This window comes from Pyxicephalus adspersus, chromosome 3 (genome assembly GCF_032062135.1).
Source record: "Pyxicephalus adspersus chromosome 3, UCB_Pads_2.0, whole genome shotgun sequence".
NCBI classification, from domain to species: Eukaryota; Metazoa; Chordata; class Amphibia; order Anura; family Pyxicephalidae; genus Pyxicephalus; species Pyxicephalus adspersus.
Window position 1 is genome coordinate 142,081,037 of NC_092860.1, and position 21,507 is coordinate 142,102,543.

Genomic DNA, 21,507 nt, shown 5'->3' on the forward strand with positions numbered 1-21,507 from the left:
GCCATGTCTTTATTGCAGGTATATTGGCTGTATTTCCTTGGACCACTTCTGGTAAATAAAATCCAGAACATGCTGGAAGAACCCACAAGACCTGCTGTTTGGGGATGTTCTGATCCATCCGTCCAGCCATTACAATTTGCCTCCTGTCACAATCACATCCTTGCACTTACAATTTTTTTTTCTACTTCAAATACATCACTGTCAAGGACTGATTGCTCACTTGCTGCCTATTATATCTCAGGCTTTGACAGGTGCCATTGTAAGGAGAGATATTTAATGTTTCTTCTTCTAACCATTCAGTGGTTTTGATGTTTTAAAGATCATTATCTACCATCATAAAGAAGCATCTCACAGCCACCATTCTAATTCAAACCTCCCAAGAAATTATATGTGATGACACACGAAACAAAAAAGTTAACAAAGAATTTAAACCACTAAAGGTGTAAGACCCTGAAAAAAGGCTGAAAGATTTCAGATAACTCAAAATACATTAAACTGATCAAGCTTTATGACTTCAGCACAACTACAGTGTTTACTGTTTGATATTTCTGGTCTACCAATTGCTTTCACTTGGAATTTCTTTTAAAATGAGTTGTGCCTTTGTATCATTAGCACTAGAAAAATATGCTTTATTACTTGTACCATTTCCTAAAAGACTTTTGGTCAGTTATCCCAGGAACCAAGAGGTGGCACTAGAAGTTTAGCTATTTATTGTGGTATGTGAAGAATAAAAAAAAAGTGATCAGACATGGACATGTTTACCATAGGAAGAGCATTGCTCTGCACCACAAAGGCAATCTGCTTCATCATATATCCATATTTTATCTATCCACCAGCTCTGCTCCTGTATTTTTTCAGTTCACCTGGGATATGTTCAGTATATTAAAGAGCAACAGTCCAGATGATCAGAATATGGAGTCCACCTCATCATTAAAGTAAAAAAAAAAAAAATGGTTCCCACCCAACTTTCACCTGCCAAATCCATAAATCCATGTTTCTTTTATTGTATATAGTGCCTTTCATTTTTTAAGCTTTATTTGGAGTTCTATATAACCTGAAATCAGAATGCAGAAAACTAGGATGCTAATGAATATGCTTTCTAAATATGTTGTGTATAGTAACATTCCAAGTTAAACGTGTATCTGATTATCGCAGGTCCACTGAGCCCCTGAGCGGGATTATCGCAGGTCCACTGAGCGGGTTTTCAGAGGGTCATTAATAAACCTGCAGTAGGTTGGTCTGGGAACTCCTCCTCTGCACAACTAATAGGTTAGCAAAAGAGGTTCCTAAAAAAAAAAAAGGTACAAAAAAGAATGGGGTTGACTAGGCCAGCTCTGAGCAGGAAAACTGTTTTATAATAACCCCGTTTTGAAAATTCTCACATTTCCAAATAAAATTACACACATTGGAAGCTTAATTTTGATTTTATCAGCAGGTGTGGCCTAGGCCAGACAGTATTTCATATTGCTGGTGACCTGTTCTTTTTTGTTTGCACATCTTAAACTAAATCTTTAGTCCACAATATCCGGTTAATGTTACCCTGTATTGTCCATGTAGTGCAAAGCAACAGGTCCTATCTAATGCTGTCCCCACCAGCAGCACATACAAATCTTTTTTCTCTGTATGGGGGGTCATGGAGCACACTCCTCATTTCCATGAATTTCTTCAATGCGCAACAAGCTGAATGCAGGGACAGAGCAAAAGGTACCAGAATAAATGTTGACCTTAGATATCTTAAATGTTAAATGCACCTTTCCTGCACTACTGCCAAAAGCACATACTTGTCTAAAGTGGTTTTGTATTAACCAAAATTTTCAATGGAAACACCTTTGAAACTCAATACTTTGGAGGGTTGTCCAAATAATTTTGTGATGTTCAAGTCTCCACTCCGGGACATTTAGCTTCAGTACTAAAAAGTTTTTTCAAAGAGCTTCTGGACAGCAATGTGTTTTTTTGTCACAAACTTCTGTTCAACAGACCTTTTATACTTAAGCAGTGTTTTTCAACCTTTTTAACACTTAGGAACCCTTAAAATAACTTTCATGTTTTCAGAAAATCCCTGGTATAATTACTATACCCACAGCCCACAGTACATTAGTGTGGTAGTCAGTAGGAAGAATGCCTCTTATACTGCTGGTAATTGGGAAGAATGTCACCCTTACAGATAGCCAAAAAGATCATTGGTGTCAGTTAACCTGACCCGAGTGTCACAAACTGCTTATTTCTAAAGGACTCCTAGCTGTTCAGATTCAGAAAAATCTCACTTGTAGTGATTTAAAGCAGCTATGTAAAAATAGATAAAAATTGCAAGGAATGTAAGTAGCCTCTTCTCATCTATGTGACTTTGCAGTAGCTATACCCTGCACACGTTATGATGCTCTAATGGTATGCAGTAGTAATATTTAATGTAATATTTTACCCAAGCTGCAATTATAAACTTGGCGACGCTCCAAACCACAATCTCTATTTTCCTTCTAAATTTTACTTGCGGGCGTAAAAAGAAATAAAAACACCAATCTACAAGCGGAGTTTCAAATTTACAATATTTTCTTTTTATTAGCTAATGAACATCAACATGCAAAAAATAAGCACTAAATACAAATTTCTACAGCACTATCTCTTAAAGACTGTAAAGGACTAAAATGTTTGTAGTTGTAGCCGGAAAGTTGATGAAGAAGAATCTTGCATTAGTAGAACAGAACTGTGGCTTTTTTTTTTTTACCTTGTGTCATGGCTGAAATATTAAAGGGAATTTCCATTTCCCTACCATGTGTGGACCTCTGCTTAGGATACCTCTTTGTAAAGTCCAAGAGAGTCTTGCTACACAGTGCATGTAAGAACGGCAGGGGATTGTCACATGCTGTTGATATTCGCTTGATGGATTGACCTGGTACCTGTGGACTGTTGTCCAATCCTGCTGATCAGGCACTTTACAACTTTAGGAAATATATGGCTGGTCGTTCTCCGGGCAAGGAAAGTTAAAGGTACCGATGCCTACAAGCTAGTCCAATACAATTGTGCAAGAATGCGACAATTGTTTTGTAGATCATGACCAGAACTATCTACAGTCAACATAAGACCGGCTGTAGTCAGACAATGGCTTGTCCTCAAGAACATCTGCTGTGCACTGAAAAACGCACTGTATTCCTGATAAAGGGCTTATACCCTTTTCCTTATTAAAAGGAAAAATGTTCCAAGATTGAGGACAAGAATTCTTCCAGCTTACTGGAATATATTCAGGTTTAGTGACCCTTTAAAATGCCATGGACGAGATGCTCTTCCAGGTTTTACCAGAAGCAAGATCTTAATATGGTCTTGTCAAACAATGAAGAAGAAATCTACCTACGTCGTGTAGAAAAGGAGGGTTGTCACACAGTTAAATAGGGCTAATCATAAATACTAAAAACCTTCTAGCTGGTTTCTTCCATTTAGTAACATGGCGAGTCTTCACCCTCCAGAACCTTGGCAGGTTGAAGTCCAAATCGATTGGTATTTGAAAAGGTTGCAATGAATGTATGAGTGCATGGATGAGTGGGTTGGTTGCGGGAAGATCAAGAAGCGGTTGCTATAAGGAGCTACTGTTTAAAATAGAATTCCCTTTAAGGCAAAAGTCTACCTTTTAAGTGGAAAACCCCTTTAAGGTTTTTCCTGGTAACTGAAAACCAACACAGAACAGTCTAGAAGGGTACGCGTGTCCATGGGTGTACATTCTGAAAACTAGAAGTAAGGCAGCAAATATAGATAAGTTCCCGAAACTTGCACGAAGAATAATGCAAGGCTTTACTACTTGATGGAGCAGCTAAACACTGCAACCCCATGTAGGGCTGAAAAATAACTAACTGAAACAAATTAACTTTTCCGAAGCATCCGTCTTGACTGTACGTTACAAAAAAATGCTCAGAATCAAAAAGGTTTTATTTTCCTAAGGTACAAATGTTTTTTCTGTTAAATCCTTATGTTTTTGCACTTCTGTTTTTTAAGATGTAACTTGAAGTGTTTGATTGTTGCTCGTTTAGAATTTTTGGCTGCAAAAGACAAATGCAACCAGCGAATGTGAGAGTTGTGCGTGTGGTGATGCTGCTGTCTCGTCTTCAGCAGGCTGTGGAGGCACAAGGGGACAGCTCTACATTATGTAGACCTTCTCGGCTTGCGAGAAGTTAAAGACCTCTTTGGTTCTAGGACAAATAACTTTGTCATCTTGGCGAATGGAGAGAAGAGACTGGAAAGAAGGAAAAAAAAATTATGAATGAGAAATTCTGATTACATTATTTTACCTTGGAAGTAAACTCCTTTTAAAAACCTGCTAGTACTCAAATTGAAAGATGACCAATACCCAATCAGTTAAAGCTAAATAAAACCTTTAACTTTGCCAGTGGGTAGGGTCTTTGCCAGGGTTGGGTGCTACGATAGTGTAACTCCAGCACACTTGCTTGGGAATTACATCAATGTCCTCTCAAATGGGCCTGATATATAAAAGAGCTCCAAGGATGGAAAAGATACACTTTCATAAGTGAAGTTGGATGATCCAGCAAACCTGCAATGGATTTCCTAAAAGTTATTTGCTATTTGTTAGCAAATGTTTTGAATCCTGGACCAGATTCTTGTCAGGTTTGCTGGATTACCCATCTTCACTGATGAAAATGTATCCTTCTCAAGCCTTGGAGAGCTTTAATAAATCAGGCTCTATATGTGAAGCAAAAAGAGATTAGATCCATAAACAGAAGGCAGTGGCAGGTACTGCATAGTATTTTCCCTAGAACTTTTTAAGCTGGGCAGGAAGAAGCTGTAGGCAGATGGTGCCCCCCTGTACTGTGACCCAACTTTTCAGTGACCTCCCAATAACAGCCGGGTGGTCACTGAAAAGTGCCGCCCACCTAAAAGTGGTTGGGGAGAACACTGCTGCATAAGAACAAACAGCGTGAGATGCTAGTTATCAGTTTGAAAGTTTTAAAGGTGAGATATAATCACATTCAGAAAAGTATATTTTATTTATATATATATATAAATAAATCAATATTATAAGATTATTTTGGAAACTTGCTTGCTTTGCCTGGCTGTAGTGAAGTTGGGAATAGAACTATTATCATACATTAATATAAAAAAAACCATACAAGTACTCACATTGTATCCATACACATAACCATTAGGTAGCATCATAGGAGGGTTGTTTTCATTCATGACATCTCCTGAAATCTTGCAGACCAGTCTGGAGTTGGCACAGTGTGCCATTGGAAGAGGCTGGGCTAGCTTGTTCAGGGACTTGCTGCACACTGGACAGTCTGGGTTCTTAGAAGTCCCATCTTCTTTGTAGCACTGACTGTTTGGAATGTGGTCAAGGATGAATGCCAATCGCAAAATCAAACCTAAAATGCAGGATGCGTTAAAGTGCAACTTTAATGTTAATTCTGGCACCACACTGATATAACTAATCAACCCATAGTATCTATAAAGTCGCAACGATTTTTTACATTTTAGAAAGCTTGAGGAAGGATTGGACCTCTCATGAACTGAAAGAGTTAAGTCATCCTGGCCCAGCTGATCAAGATGAGTGATCAATGATCAAGATTGTGAAGCTCTGCAATGGAACAAGGACAGGGGAGTATAGCAGAGTTTGGTTCCACTTTAATAGGTCAGGAAATGTTTTCAGGTTTAGCTGCAGGTATAAGCTGGTATAATGCCAGCACTGCTAAACTGCGCACTGCGCAGATTATGGTGAAGGATCCAGAATGTCTGCGCTACAACACTGCAAAATACAGCAGAGGCATCTTAGAACAGAAAGTTTTATATTCCATTTCCATCACAAAAATTGTAGGCACATCATGTGTTACATTTTATAACAGCGTTTGATATCATCATTTTGAGTCCCAACCTCCAAACTGCTTAATTCAGAATGCTTCTCAGTTTGAGGCTCTTTACCAATCCAGTGAAATATGAGGGGATTTTCAGGTCAGCAATTATTTTAAGCCGCTCTGCGACATATTTCAGCGGAAATGCAGAGAAAATGTGTACGGATATTATAAATGTATGCGGTCTCTCAAACAATTATGTTTTTTTAGCCATGGTATATAAAGTAGGTCAGAGCCAGGTGAGATTTGTAACAAGTATGTGAAGTCTTGTTAAAAAATAGAAAAAAAAACGCTTTGGGCACAATGTGAAGGCCAGCTAAGGCATGCCACTTTCCTAGCCAGAGGTCTATGGTATTTTTAGGCTATCCAGGACACACAGCTGAATACACATATATACGTATGGTTTTTAGAATCCAGGCACCCTTGCTCAACAGCACACCCAGGTCTAGGAACTGCAGCTACAGCACTACTGCAGTACCTGGACCAACTCCCAGCATGCTGAATGGAGGGTCATGGATGACAAGCCCACTCACGGGATCATTCTTCTGCTCTCTCCCCGTTCACTGCTAGCACATGCATGCAATAGAACCAAACTAGCTCTCAATGCTGCCCCTTACTGCTATAGTTTTAGTACTGCTGTACAGGGGATGAAATGAGACTTTCAAGACAGACACAAGACTTATATTAGTTCTATTTGGGAAGTTGTATATTTTTTAAGTAATGAATAGCTGTGCTTTTGGGTATGTATGTCTGGAGTTTAATTGTTTTAAAGAATTCAAGGACAACCTTGCGCATCCAAGAGAACCTAAGAGTTATAGATTTAGTAATAGGTCAGCAGAAAGACATGAACTCCTTTCAGACAACATTGATTTTAACATTAATAATATTACCAGTATAGCACCAACATATTATGCAGCTCCGTACATTAAATAGGTTTCAAATGACAGACACACACAGTGACACAGGAGGAGGATCGGACCCTGCTCAAAAGGGCTCACCTTTACTTTCCTACTGAAACTAAGACTTCACATGAAGATATGAGATGACCAAACTGCTCTACTAACTGGTCTGAGTCATAAGGAGAGAGGGCCGGAACAATTCCCAGAAGACCTTTCTCTAACTCTATAATAAGGAGATCTATTTACAATATTTTTTTAATGGCCCATTGTTTCTGACACCCCAAAAACCCCAATGTCTGAAAAACAATCATTGTATTTACTACAGCCTACCGGAGGAAATGGAAAATGAAACGTCAAACTTTCATTCCTTATATATGACCTTCTAAAATATACAGCTTGTAATAGATTGAGGTGATGAGATATATTACTGCAATGTAATAAAAGGATACGGTGTTTTAATAGCAGAGAGGCCTGCCTGAAGAGTTATAGTAAACACAGAATTATTTCCCAGTTGATGTAGTCTATAGTTGTCATATCGAAACTGTTGGATGAGCATGCGCCATCGAGCTGGGTCCAAAAGATCCTGTTTGGAGAGGAAAAAAATTGGCTGGGTTTGAAAGAGTGACAAGGAAGAGCAAGTGATCCCATGCTCTGCAGAATAATCTCTGTCTAACAGAAACTATTTCTAGAATATTCAAAATACAACTTTTGACTTTTATCCTGGATAGAAAACTAGTCACGAAGATTCATATTGCAAACACTGACTTTCATGAATTTGAGCTTGGTACATATCCTTCAGGGTCCAAATATTGGCCTATTACTATTCTATTGAGAACAGCCGTACTGAGTATTAGTGGGACTGGAAGGGAGGCCCAGCTAGCATTTCATAAATGTGCATTAGCATAACAGAGCTTTCTGGCTTTTGGGACTGCGGAGGTTTTCTAGAAGAGGTCTAAATCTATGTAAAAATCAATTTTAGATGTTGTATTTAAATTCTGCCTGCGAGTGATTGGGTTAGGGTAGGTTCAGACCTCTGTAGTGTATTTACAGGCTACCAATGTACCAAACAATGCTCCAGAAAACTGCCCCTGACCATCCCAACCAATGCAGTACCCACAACGTATGGCAGTGCATTGCTGTGCGATGTGTTTACCTTTATTGCAGGTGCCGTTCTATTCAAAACGAATAGCACCACAACACAGTAATGTGCACAGAGGGGTGGATCATGCTTTGCAGTTATGCATGCATTAAGGTTCATGTAAAGCGCTGCTTTTAATCTATAGTAATGTGTACTAAGGCGTTCTAATAATTGACCTATTTAAAATTTCCTATATGAAAACAAATGTACACTCCAAATTACACTAGATTGATAGCAGCAGTTTGAGTTCAAAAGAAACTAAAGTGTTGCAATGTCTGAAGCAATCAGTTTTTCAGATGGGTAGCCAGTAGGGACAACACACAATACCGAATACCAAACTCATGAGACTGACAGGATGTCCGAAATGTGGATCGGATCTGTTATTGTAACAGGAGTCACTGGTCCTGGTCTATTAAAGCCCTTCAGGACTGGAGAAGATAGACTGTCATGGGTAAACCTGGGTGATCCAACAAATGTGGAATACATTTCTTAAAAAACATTTACTAATTGGAAAAAGTTTTCAGTCCTGGACATGACCCATTCCATGTTTGCTGGATCACCCAGACTCTCCCCATGATAGTCTACTTTCTCCAGTCTTGAAAAACTTTAAGAAATCAGGCCCATCGTCGCAATAGTTAACAATCTGAATTGTATACCATTCACCAATGACACCAAGCCACTGGGAAGGACGGCTAAGCTAGTATAGAGAAAGTCACGTGGCAAAAAGTGGTTTACCTTAATGAATATTGGGTCTATTTGTGTCAGTGAGATCTCAACCACAGACAAGAAGAAGAAAGAGCAGACTAGTCACCTAATATTCTTGACATGAAAGTCTAGTGAAACGTATAAACATTTGCAGGTCTCTAGTTTGACCATACTTACCTTATAAGGTGAAATGTGAGTGTCTGAAGGAAAGGCCAACATCCCCATCACTTGTCGAACTTCATCCAACTGGCTTCCTTCTGCCTGACTAAAATGTTTTCTTGCATGTCTGTGAAAGAGGAAAAGTCAGTTACAATTCATTTTTAGCTGTAAATGGGAAATAATCTATAGAGACATTGTGAACCACTACAACTGAAGCCTGAAGTTTTAGCAAGGACTTCTTTTCCGGGTTAATATATAGTTTTTATTTTTTCAAATCAAACCCACCTGCAACTTTTTCCCACCCAAAATGGCTCTGGCCAACACCACTTAGTTGCCTCTATTGCATCCGGTTTCATAAAAACAAATTCGGCCAAGCACCCTCATCATCACATAGACGGAGCTCATAGCTCTATTTAAGTTACAACTTCCATGATAGCTAGCTTTTGCAGGGTGGTTTTTCCTGTTCCCAAATGCTGAATAGAGGGGTGGTGGAGCAAGGGGAGGATTAGAATGTTTGAGTTAGGAGTGGTGAGTAAAAAGAATCTGCTGCTGTGCCCATGCAGGTCACTTTTAAATCTTGCTGCCACATTGAAGCAAAACCAAAGTAATGCCTACTTTCACCTTATGGCAAACGCTATTATCCATGTCACTATACTTTGTATGCACTAGCTAACATAGTATATGATTAAGGCTATGCACACACACAAAAAAAGGATCTTTCACAATCCTTTCCAAGACAAAAAACTGAACGAGCGCTGTACATACAGTACCGTTCTGTTCTATGGAGAAGGGAGGGGGGAGAACAATAGAGCAGCACCCTGCTGCGCTCTCCCCCTATTCACTTGCATTACAATCGTTCTTTGTTTGTGGATCTGCCAGGACAGATCGAGTGTTCTCCCCAGCCACTTTTAACTGGGTGCACCATCCGGCACTTTTAAGTAACCCCTTGGCTGTTTTAGGGTGGTTACTGATGAGTTGGGTCACAATACAGGGGCTGCCACCCACCTATAATTTGATCCCACATGGCTTAAAAAAAAAATTCTGGGTTCAAATCCATGAACGTCGGAAGAACGCTGTACAAGTGCCAGATTCTCGTCCGGCATATATGAACGAGAAAGAAAAAAAGCTGGACACCAATTCTGCTATTTTCTATCGAAAACTGAAAAAGCAGTGAGGATGTGGTGATCGTTTAATCTGCTTGCTCGTTACTCAAACTACAATCCCCACCACCAGCAGTAGGGAAAAAAGTTTTTTTGTTTGACCTTTAATGTACACTGCACAATATAAAAGACGCTCACACCAGGAACAAGGGATCAGGCTTTTGCTTTGCTTGTCCATCAAAGCAGATTTTCATATTACCACTCCTAATAATTTGTGTTGAGACTTAAGAAACAAAAATCCTGTGCAGAGCAGCAATCATACTGTTTATTAATTATAGCAAACAAGTCGGTAATGGCATCTTTATTTGCGGCAGACTGGGAGGAGAAGAATGGAAATAACGGAAACACACTGAGTGTAATTTGGCACAGCTAGAGGTTTCAGACGTGGGGTCCCGCGCTGATGAAGTGGCGACCGGTAAACAGCCCCCTCTAATATTCTAATGGAATACAGAAGGCGTAACCACCATATACATAGTATGTGATAGATTAAAAGTCAATTGTGAATTTAAATTACAGTCTTCACTTTCATTTATTTTATACACTGTCGTACTTTATTTACTTCTTTTGGCTTATTGCCTTGATACACTGAATGGCTTTTAGTAATGAGTCAAAAACACGAGAACAACAACAGTATATTACCTATTTAATCTCTCGTACCTGCGTATCCCTTATAGAAAAAGCAGATTTTATGTTTCCACTATTGACTTGTTTCTTTGGCAAAAACTTTTTCATTACTATAGATCAGCCTTTATTGACTTTTTAACATGGGGCAATCCTTGAAATAACGTTTAAGGAACCCCCATGATAATTACTAGATCCACAGCTCACAGTATATTAGTGTGATGGTCAAAAGGAAGAATGCCCCTTACATTGCCTGGGAAGAGTGAATATGAAAACAGAAGTCATCAGCACTCCAAAGGGACTAATTTGACTGTATGTTGAAAAGACAACGTTTTGGGTCAGTGCAGTGCTTCCTCAAGGCAACAAAGGCAGCATAGTCCACTATGACCTTGCAAAATCAATGTGCTTTGGAGTTCTGGTGACACTTGTGTTTTAATGAAACCTACATGGTGCCATCTATGGATGTAACTTCAAGCACCATTCCTTCATTAAAATGGACATTGCTTGGGAGGAGTGACTGGACACTCCACGTTGACATCAAACCCAGGTGTAATAAGTAATCCCAGACAATTTTAGTTCCTGTGGGAACGACTAGACAAAGCGACTGCTAACCATGTGAATTATATACTTATGGTTATTTAAACTTAAGGGGGTTCATCGATGTCTTGCAGGCACCTTGTGGTGTCTTTACGTACCTTCATTAATTTTTTGTTTCAGGTTTCCTGGTTGTTTTCCAGCACATTAGCTGAACACAACATGGCATTATCTTAGTGGCTGATGGAGCCCTTTTTTGTTTTATTATAAATCATTTTAAGCTTAGCCTGGGGTTTCGATGTAGCCTAGTTTGTGAACAGAGCAAGAAACAGCTGACTGCTGCTGTCAGGTTAAAGCGCCTTTTGCAGAAATTGCTGTTTTACGTACATTCGTCACTCCAAGTGCCACTTAGTAGACAAGCATTGCATGTAAGAATGTTTTAAACTGGTGTACGTTATAAATAGACCTCATTTCAATTTTTAAGTGCATATCAGTTTAGTGCTAAAAGCCCAGATATTGCTTATGAGATATGCAAGCAGATAATAACTGAAGCGCTCATATATATTTAAAGTAAAGCCATCAGAAACCTGGCATATTTGAAGGAAGCATATAATAAAATAATACATAAGAAGATGTAACCTAGAAAAGAAGATCTTTAACTATAATAATGTTTAGAAGAACAATGATCAGAATAGTCCAGGCTATGGGACTTCTATGGATGTGAATGTTGGACAATGAAGAAACAAATTAGGATATGCTCTGATGTCTTTGGTATGGAATTCTAAGGATATCAAGGACAACAAACAAATAGCTTGTTCAACAAATGAAGCCCAGATTTCTAGACTACAGCTGTCTTATTTTGGACATATTATGAAAAGAATTACCAGAAAAGACAATTGTGTCTGGAAATGTTGATGGGAACCGAAGAAGAGGATGACCGAGCAGCAAGATGGCTGGGTACAGTCACAGAAAGTAGAAGGCAAGGCAAGTGAAAATACAAAAGACAAAATAGAACAGAAATTGTTTTACAGCAGCCTTTCTCAAACCTTTTAACATGAGGGAACCTTTGGAATAACCTTTAGGTCTTCAGGGAGCCCCTGCTATAATTACCATACAGCTCACAGTACATTAGTGTAATGACCAGTGGAAAGAATGTATTTTTGAGTAGACTCTACAAGCCGTTGAGGTCATGCTCCTGTTTTTACATCTGCATAGAACTTCTGGTGCCCATAATTCTGCTTCTTTGGATTTGTTTAATATTTAGGTATCACTCCATTTTATTTATGGTTTAGCACAGTCAAGTCAATGTCATCTTCTGGGGATCACACTTATAGTGTTTCCTAACCAGGGATCCTTGATTTCCTATAGTCCCTTGTGAAGTTGCTAGGGGTTCCTTGAGCGATTTGTGACTCCCAGGTCAGTTTACCTGAAACCAAGGGTGACATTCTTCTCACTGAACACCAGGCTAATCTGCTGTGGATACAGTAAATATAGAGGACCTGAAATGTCTGTTAAAAAGGTTGACAAAGGCTGTTCCAAAGCATTTGGGTTACCTTATTGCTTGATGATGACTGTCTAATAACCAGGCAGGTGACAGAGGAAACTACAAAGCTGAACCAGGAAAATAAGACAGTCACATACTCGGTTATGGTTTTCGTGGGGTTGCCCAGTATGGATAAAGTAAAATAATTATTTTGTACTTTACTGTGTATTTAGCCGTTTGGAGTTCAATTTATATATAGCGGTCATCACAAGCTTTGTGCATCTTACCTGACTGCGTCCAGCCTTTTGTTCTGTCGGATCAATTCTATGAATTCCTGGATCCTAAGGCTGAATTCCAGGCAGCTCTGATGGAAGAAGACAAAGTGAGAAACGACTTATAGAGATAAAACGGTGTAAGAAAACCTTCCTTCCAGGCTCGGTGTAATCTCCAGACACTTTTACTTATGGCTGGTGCTTCAATTTCCAACAATACACCAAGAAAGAGATGAAAATATTTTAGAAAGCAATAAAACAAAATAGCACAGCTGTAGGAAGGGATTACCAGAAATAAGAACTATCAACATTCATTATGGGCTCGGATTTCTCCGGCACAAAATAACAGAAATCAAGACCATCAGTCACAGATACAGGAGCTGAGCCGAGAAATATAGAAGATGATACGTTGTACTAAGGGAATGTGATGGTGGTTAGATGCAGCCTATGTTTGACATCATTCAGATTTTATTGACAGATCGATGTAGTTCAAGCTGTTTCTGCATAAACTTGTATGGGGAGAAGAGCCATTCTGATGAGAATGGCAGTCATTTCCAAAGCACCTTGATGGGCTTGCTTTAAATTACCTAAACAGAACCTGTCACTAGACTATTACTTTAATATAAATCTTCCCGTTATATGAGCATTTTATGTGCTCTACATATGTAATTTACCTGCAAAATCCAGCCTTGTTTAGATATTCAAAAGCCATGAGACTGTTGTGGGCACCACCAAGTTGTATGTGATGTCAGCAGCCCCAGCAGACTCTGAGCCATCACTCAAGTGACAATATATAGTATTACCTTATACCTTCACCTTGCTGCTACATAAAACTTTATGTAGGGAGGTTAACAGAGAGGCGGAAAAGCTGGGTCAGCTAAGACCTATTAGGCACTCCTTGAAAACGAGAGAGATATGGCATGCAAAACTGAAAATGTAAGTGTTAAGGGATTTGAAGCTTTTTTGCCATGTCAATTAGCTAGCAATAAAAAATAGTTTATGGAAAAAAAAACACTAAATGTATGCATTTCAAATGCTATACTTTAGCATTATTATTTAGATTGGTTACAGGCTCCTATCAGGTTAATAAAATTGATCTCTTAACTCCTTGCACTGCCTGTACCAGGCATCCACACTTTTACACACTTACCATTTTTATTTAACACATTTACAATATAAACTGGGCTTTTATTTTAAATATGTCTAAAAAATACAGCTTTCTGTGATGGGATGGCAACAATACTTCATTGCTTCTTATATCACAGAAGAGTTGTCACTGTTCACGGGATGGGAATTTTTTGCAAGTATACAAACCATTACACAATTAGAATTTGGTTTGTGAACAACATTTGAAAAACACCATGTTATAATTTTTGAATTTAATGTTATAATTTAACACAAAGTGCAGCCCATGTTTCCAGTGACTGTACATCTATACTGTATATTACCAGGTTTTGGTGGCAGTCAAGTCAATCAATAAGCCTTACCTTCATTTTCCTAAGTCTGGATTTGTTATCATGGCACCAGGCCAGGCATGTCATGGTTTCCTGTCTTTCCAGGGATTCCTCCACTTCCTTTGCAGTCAGGAACATTTCTATATTCACTAAATCCTGCAAAACAAAGAAATACATAATTAAACAATTTAATTGTGTTTGTTAAAAATGTATCAAGCTGCATCAACTCATCTGTTTATTTTTCTTTTTACCTTAGGGCTCTGCCTTAGTGTATGTATTAGACTGTACTACGAAAGCGAGGTGGCAGTACAGGCCTCGTTGATACCCCTGAGGGATCCTTGGGTTCAAAGTAAAACCAGTGCTCAACCCAGAAATTATTTTAAGCAGGATGAGAAGAAATTGTAGGTGGATGGCAGCCCCCGTTTTGTTACCCAGTTCATCAGTAACTACACAAAAACAGACGGGTGGTTACTGAAAAGTGCTGGGTGATGCGCCCAGCTAAAAGGGGCTGGGGAGAACAGTGTAAAAGGTCTATAAAAATATCTGAATGCCATGCTTTTAGGCTGTAATTCCATCAATGAAAATATGTTCTTTTAGTGAAGTTTTAGTGATTAATCAAAATCAGTAATGTCTCTCAAATTGGCATTTTATATATTAAGAAAATAAATAAACGTAACCCTTCTAGACCTAGATGCACTTTGGCTAGCTATTAAGCAGCCTTGCTATTTCATGCAAGATTTTCTTTAAACTAGAATTTAAAATGGAAGCCTAGAGCCTCCTGGGATACATACGTCACACATCCCAGGAGGCAAGGGCTGTTCCTTCTGCACATGCCCAGAAGGGGCTTTCCTTTAATCCGGAAGGCACATCACCCATTCTCGAGCCTGTGCAGTGCAAGATCAGGTGACGTAAGAAAAAGAACCTGGGTGAAGATGGAGGCGCCTGGTGTCCAGCTGGCATGGGACTAATTGGACTAGGATTGCAGAGGGACCAACAGCTTTCCACCTATAAAGGTAGTTGTCACCCTTACCCTAGGCATACCTATTAAGTACATGCAAGTCACAAGCTTAAAGAATGCTGCAGGGAGGTGATCTCTGCTATAAGTGGAAAGGAACCAGCAAGTACATAACTATGTCATTTCTGCGGGAGCGTCCTCAGTCCAGGAAGTAGATGGTGACCCTGAATGATATCAGTTCTTCTGAACATAATAGCAGTTGAAAGCATAGTCAGTGGTAGTGTTGTAAAATATATATAAAAGTCCATTCTATTTCCTAATTTAACATCTTATGAATAACACTAACAGGTGTAGTGCCTAATCGATGGCTTTGATATGCCGAGAATGATAAGGAGTGTTCTTTAGTTCTTCTACGGACTTCTACATGTGTGAAGATGAAACAAAGCTGTTTTCGCACAAGGGGTTGTTGGTAATTGCTTTGTAGTTATTTGATGTGGTCATTTCAAACATAAATATCACTTAGCAGAATTTCTTACATCTTCACATAACATTTCGAGTATCACTGTGACCATGAGTCATTGACCCCGGGGGTGGTATGCTAACATCAAAATGTGTGGTTTTCTGTTCTTCACGGCATTTATTATTACACAGTGAATGAAATCCAGTAAATTAATAAAAAGCAGCTGTTCAAGCGGATGAGCTGAAGAAGTCAGGGTAACTGCATGCAGGAAGTATCAACGCTCACCCCCTGGCTTGGCAAGAAAGTTGAATTCCAAAAATGCTAAAAGATGGATGGATGGATGGAGGAAATGGATTGCAGATGGTTTGCTGGGCCCTAAGCTACAGAATGACGACACACAATAAAGGACACAAAGAATAAGCTTCGGCCTCCCTATTCTAAAAACAAAAACGTTAGGAATGCAAACATACCCAAAACCAGTGTTCTCCCCAGCCTCTTTTAGCTGGGTGCACCACCCAGCACTTTTGGGTGGTTACTGAATATTAAGGTCACAAGAGGAGCCACCAGCTTCCTATAGCTTCTTCCCACCCAGCTTAAAAAAATTCTGGGGAACATTCAGGTAGTTCCTAGATTGAGCACATCCGACATAGACAACTCCGAGATATGAACGGGGCTTCCCCCGCTTGCTCGTGTGCAGGACGGGGGCTTGATGGGGCGGAGGAGGGTGGTTTGCATGACTTGCAGAAGATATCTTTTGCTAAACACAGCTGAGGTTGTGGGTGATCTTTAGGACTGAGCTCTTCTGCGACTTCTTGTAACTCTTTAATGACCAAGACAAACCCTGCAGTTGTTTCTTTGCATATCAAAGCACAGCTTGCTCCAGAAGTTAATGAATGTCTAGGCTCCATAAAACTTTTTTTTTTTTTTTTTTGCTTTTGTTGTGATTAAATCACAGTGAGGATTTTATAAGGTAATTGTAACATCTGTCCTAACTGCATTTATTAAAATAATGTACCTGTTCTGACTTACATACAAATTTAACTTAAGAACAAACCTACAGTCCCCATCTCATTTGTAACCCGGGGACTACCTGTACTGCAAAACTATTGTGTACTGTCAGGCCTACATCTAAATGGTTTGCTGGATCACCCAGCTTCACTGATGAACGTGTATCCTCCCCAGCTTTTAAGAGCTTTAATAAATCAATCCCTTTGTTCCAGATTCCATTTTAACCTCTATATCCCTATGACTTTAGCTGCCTGCAAAATGTTTAAAATTTTGCATTAACCAACAAATTCCACTTCCTGCATGTTCACAGCTTCCACTGATTCACCTTTATAGTGTCTTTAGAGTCTAATAAAATACCAGGCATGACCATTATGGAAAAACATGGCTGCCACCACAATACCACATTGCTGTCAACTAGTTAAAATAGTAAATTGGGGGATTTCTCAGTACCCATGGGGCAGTCCACAAATTGGACACCTCCGTTGTAGTGATGTCCCTATCGAGCAACACATGGCTAGCCTGCACTGCCTTCCCCAACAAAATGTCCGTCTCCCTGCTTAGCGGACCTTTTTTAGACAGTACCATTGTGTCCAGGGCAGCAAAATGTTGGCAGCTAACCGGCACACTGCAATTCTTAAAACTCCAGTGAGGGGAAGGATGCGGGGTGTCTTCAAGCAAGCGATGAACCTGATTTTTTTTGAATTGGCATCCACAGAGCTTATTTGGAGCTGCATAAATATGTCATGCTGTGACAGTTCATTCTTCGAGGGAAGGAGGAGAAAAAAACCTCTGTGGGGAGCCATACAATTCAGTGTACTGCAAACACAATAATCCAGTTCCGAGAATGTTTGTATTAACATAAAAATGAACTTGTTCCAGCACATTTAAAGTGGATGCATTTCCGAAGGCCCAGGACTAGTAAAATGCCACAATTGAAATATTTTGAATATGACAGTTATCTGAAACAGCTCTGGGGGTGAATAAAGACACAGAGCATAAAGCACCATTGTCGGCATTTAATGAAATAAAAAAAAAATTAATACGTAACAAAAGTTGGAACTGTCATCTCTGTGGAAATGCCCTCAGTCGGAGGAGATGGCTTGAAATGCTATGTAGTATATCCTGTTGTACGCTGCACTGGTAAATGGTTGTCATTTAATTACAGAGGGGTGATTAGAGCAAGCAAAATGAAGAAAAAAAAACATCAATCAATAACACTTTATAATGAATAAAGGACAACGTGAATGTTTTATGAAATCATTCGTGGCAAAATAGGATAATCCGAAACTCAAAGCAAAATCCAAAGTGGAAATACACAAATGTGAACAGTCTGATCTGGCAAAGGTTTTGTAAATCTGTTTCAAACACCTATGTCGTGCAGAGGCAGTGTTCTCCCTAGACCCTTTTAGCTGGGTGCACCACCCTGCTGTATTTGGGTAGTTAAGGAAATGTTTAGTTACAATACAGAGGCCGCTACCCGCTTACAGGTTCGTCCTACCCAACCTAAAAAAAATATTCTGGAGAAGCCTGAGAAGAGTCACCTGACTGTTAGCAGTTGGCTAACCGGATATTTAAAGGAACAGCAGCACACTGATAACACATCAAACTCAACAAATTCTGCAAAGAAAATCTACACTGACTCAAGTAAAAACCTAGGGCATGAAATGTGCCCATCACTGTTAACACCCAAAACAGTAAATCAATAGAAAAGCCAATAAAATGTGAAGAAATGCACCCAAACGTATTTAAAAGGGGAAAAAATGGGCTAAGCCTTTACTTTCCCCTCTCTTTTACAAGTTGAAGTATTTAGTACGTTGAGTTGGGTTCTTTTGTGCATTATTTTGGCCATCAGTAGATGCTGCAGTTTCCTCATATAAAATGTGTAACAAACACTGATAATGACCCTGATTTCTTAAAGCTTTTCAAGACTGGAGAAGATAGACTATCATAGAAGAACCTGGGTGATCCAGCAAACATGAAATTGATATGGTCCAGGATTAAAAGGATTTGCCAACTTATTAGCAAACGATTTGTTCCACATTTGCTAGAACACAGGTTCTCTCATGATAAGGGAGTCTTGAAGAAATGTAATAAATCAGGCCCAATGTCTCTGATAGCAGGTTTCTTATACACTTAGACAAGGACACAGCATCATCTAGTGGTCTGACCTGAGTATAAGTCATATTTTTTTTCTAATGGCATTATTAGGTCAAAGCAATCTCAGCTTAAAGTTTTTTTTTTTTTTTTAAATATCTGCATTTAATTCCCCCTTGCATTGACAGTATATAATCTTCAAATAAAAAATCCACCGGGTACCCCACCTAAAGGGAATATCACATTACTGGCCTAAGGACTTTAGAAAAAGGTTATTATATTTAACAAAGCAGCAAAACATACCCTGGGATGGGGAAAGGGGAGGGGGTTCTCCATGTAGGGAGCAGGGTGATCAGTTAGTGGGGATTAAGCCCAACGTTAAGGACGATAATAGGTTACCACTCCTTCAAAATGTTTTTTTGTTTAGATCTGAGCTTTCCTATGACGAGTCATTTTCTGTATTTCCAGTGAGCATTTCAGAGACATCAAGAGAGAACAGGAGACATTTCCATATACACCCGCAGTCCTTAATTTCAGTGACTCTTCCCTCAGCTTATCATCCACATCACGTATGTTATTTTGAAATCCTTCAGTGATTTTCCATTTCAGGAAGAAAATTAATGGAAAGCATTATTTGTGTGGCTCTTTGATGATAGCTGTCATAATGACTATTTTTTTCTTTTGTTCACTGCAGTTCAGTAAGTTCGGCCTGTTCAGCCTGTTCAGCCTAGACAAGTAATAGCTATGAGTAGTTCTCATCACCGACCACCAGATTTGTGCATTCAAATGTCACAAAGCTACATTTAAGCTTATTTTACTTATAATATAGTTAAGGGGAACTTCTCCATTCTACAAGCATGTGGTAGATATATTATTTTCAAGACTAGATGTTTTATGTGAACTCAAACTGCCCCTATTGGGTGCTGTCTTTAGGATGGGAGAGTAGTGATTGACAGCCTAGGTTTAACTATGTAGCTCCCGCTGTTTGCGCTCCTGCTGTCAACACTGTCTGCTTCAGAGCTGTATAAGGAGGGCCGCTGGCACTACAGCTGCCAAATCTTCTACGCTCTGTCATTTGTGCCCCCCAACTCACCGTCCACTGACTGGCACTGGTCTGTGGCCTGGGGGTTTGGGACCACTGCACTAGAACACTTTTTAGTCCTACTACCACTCTTCCAATACATTTTATTATTGCACTTGTCAAAATAGCCCTTCCCTGTAACCCCAACCATGACCCAAAAACCCAAACACTAATACCCCTTCCCCCCCATGCAACCTGAAAAAAAAGTTCCAGTAACCCCAACTCTAACTAGTACTATAGACTGCTCCCTTTCCTCTTTTTAAAAACAAAAAAACAACCTAGACAGCAACAGAAACTTGACACAGTCTTTAAGCACTGCAAACTGTATGAATAGACTCCTAAAGTCAACTTTAGTGGACCTCCCACTATCTGGATTCTTATTGTCATGTGTCTTTGGTATCAATGTACAACCTAATGGTCCAGTGCAGTCTCAAACTTTGGAACGTGGGGGGACCCTTGAAAGAAAACTTTGAGGTCTTCAGAGAACCTGTACTATAATTAGTAGGGGTGGTCAGAATGCCTCTTACACTGCCGGCCAGTGAGAAGGATGTCACCTTTACAGATAGCCAAAACGATAGTCCTGAGAGACTCAAGAAACCCCTATTAGGAACCCGGTTTGAGAATCACTGAATCACACATGGCATGAAGGTCAGGTTTAGGGAACCCACTGCCCCTTCCCACAGACTCCGCTTCAGTGCCATTCAAAAGTTGGAAACTCCAGCAACTCATGGCTGCCAACTGCACCAGGGCAAATATCAAACACGGCATTTGTATTTGTGATTGGAGTACACCTTTAAATACATAGTGCAGAGGGTAAAAGAGCAACATGGGGGAAAGAATTAGCTGTTATTTAATAGCATTTGATTTTACAGGCAATATTTACTTTGATTTCTGCTAATTGCAGTGTTATCTAACAGTGTTTGAGCTGCCCTCCGGGGCCTTTGAGAAATGTTCTCTTTTACTTCTCAGAACAGAATGCTTCCAGCAAGACTAAATAATACACACACAGAGGAATTATGCAGCGCAGCCCCGGATCTGTAATGAGGGGATGCATGAAAGGGAATAAATGACAGATTTCTGCAGAGATAAAACCATTTACACACAGACACAAAGCACACAGACAAGAGTATCAATTAGCTGGTTAGCACTTTGTTCGTTTTAGTTGAGCAATGTGAAATAATGGCACAATCTCATCTGCATATGCTTTTTTCATATTCCCATTAAAAAAAAAAAATTTGTTTTTCATTTTAAGACATGATCAAAGATAAAAGTAAGAAAAATAAAATAAAAAACAACAAGAGACTTTTCATTACATTTCGTAAGAACTGCACAGGGAATGCGTTCAGTGCAGAAGCTGAGCACCTGAAGGCTATGCCGAAACTACAGGGGCTGCAGCTGCTATGGGGCCCATGGGATCACAAGGCCCCACTACAGATCCACCTTTATTTGTCAACTATATTTTTGTCTACAATAAACAACATTTATCTATGCTTTATGGTAGAGTGGTTAATTGAAAAAGAATTATATAATTCATATAACAGTAGAATAAGCAAGCACTATACACACAGGGATAAGGGGAATCTGGTGGATTAGCTTTAACTTCATAACCCTCTAAAAGTGTATCAGGCAAGGCTTTAA

At 39.4% G+C, this 21,507-nt stretch overlaps 1 protein-coding gene across 2 annotated transcripts in view; it reads right to left on the minus strand.

Moving 5' to 3' along the window:
* Positions 1-2,529: 2,529 nt before the first annotated feature.
* The window catches only part of MAEA (macrophage erythroblast attacher, E3 ubiquitin ligase), a 48,008-nt gene continuing 29,030 nt past the window's right edge, over positions 2,530-21,507 (minus strand). For both annotated transcript variants that reach the window (XM_072406585.1, XM_072406586.1), the window contains exons 4-9: positions 14,305-14,427; positions 12,833-12,909; positions 8,766-8,874; positions 7,195-7,328; positions 5,122-5,317; positions 2,530-4,219 (exon numbers count right to left, since the gene is read on the minus strand). In XM_072406585.1, coding sequence (XP_072262686.1) covers positions 4,124-4,219; positions 5,122-5,317; positions 7,195-7,328; positions 8,766-8,874; positions 12,833-12,909; positions 14,305-14,427 — 735 coding nt within the window. In that variant the 3' untranslated portion in view covers positions 2,530-4,123. The remainder of the gene's footprint in view (positions 4,220-5,121; positions 5,318-7,194; positions 7,329-8,765; positions 8,875-12,832; positions 12,910-14,304; positions 14,428-21,507) is intronic.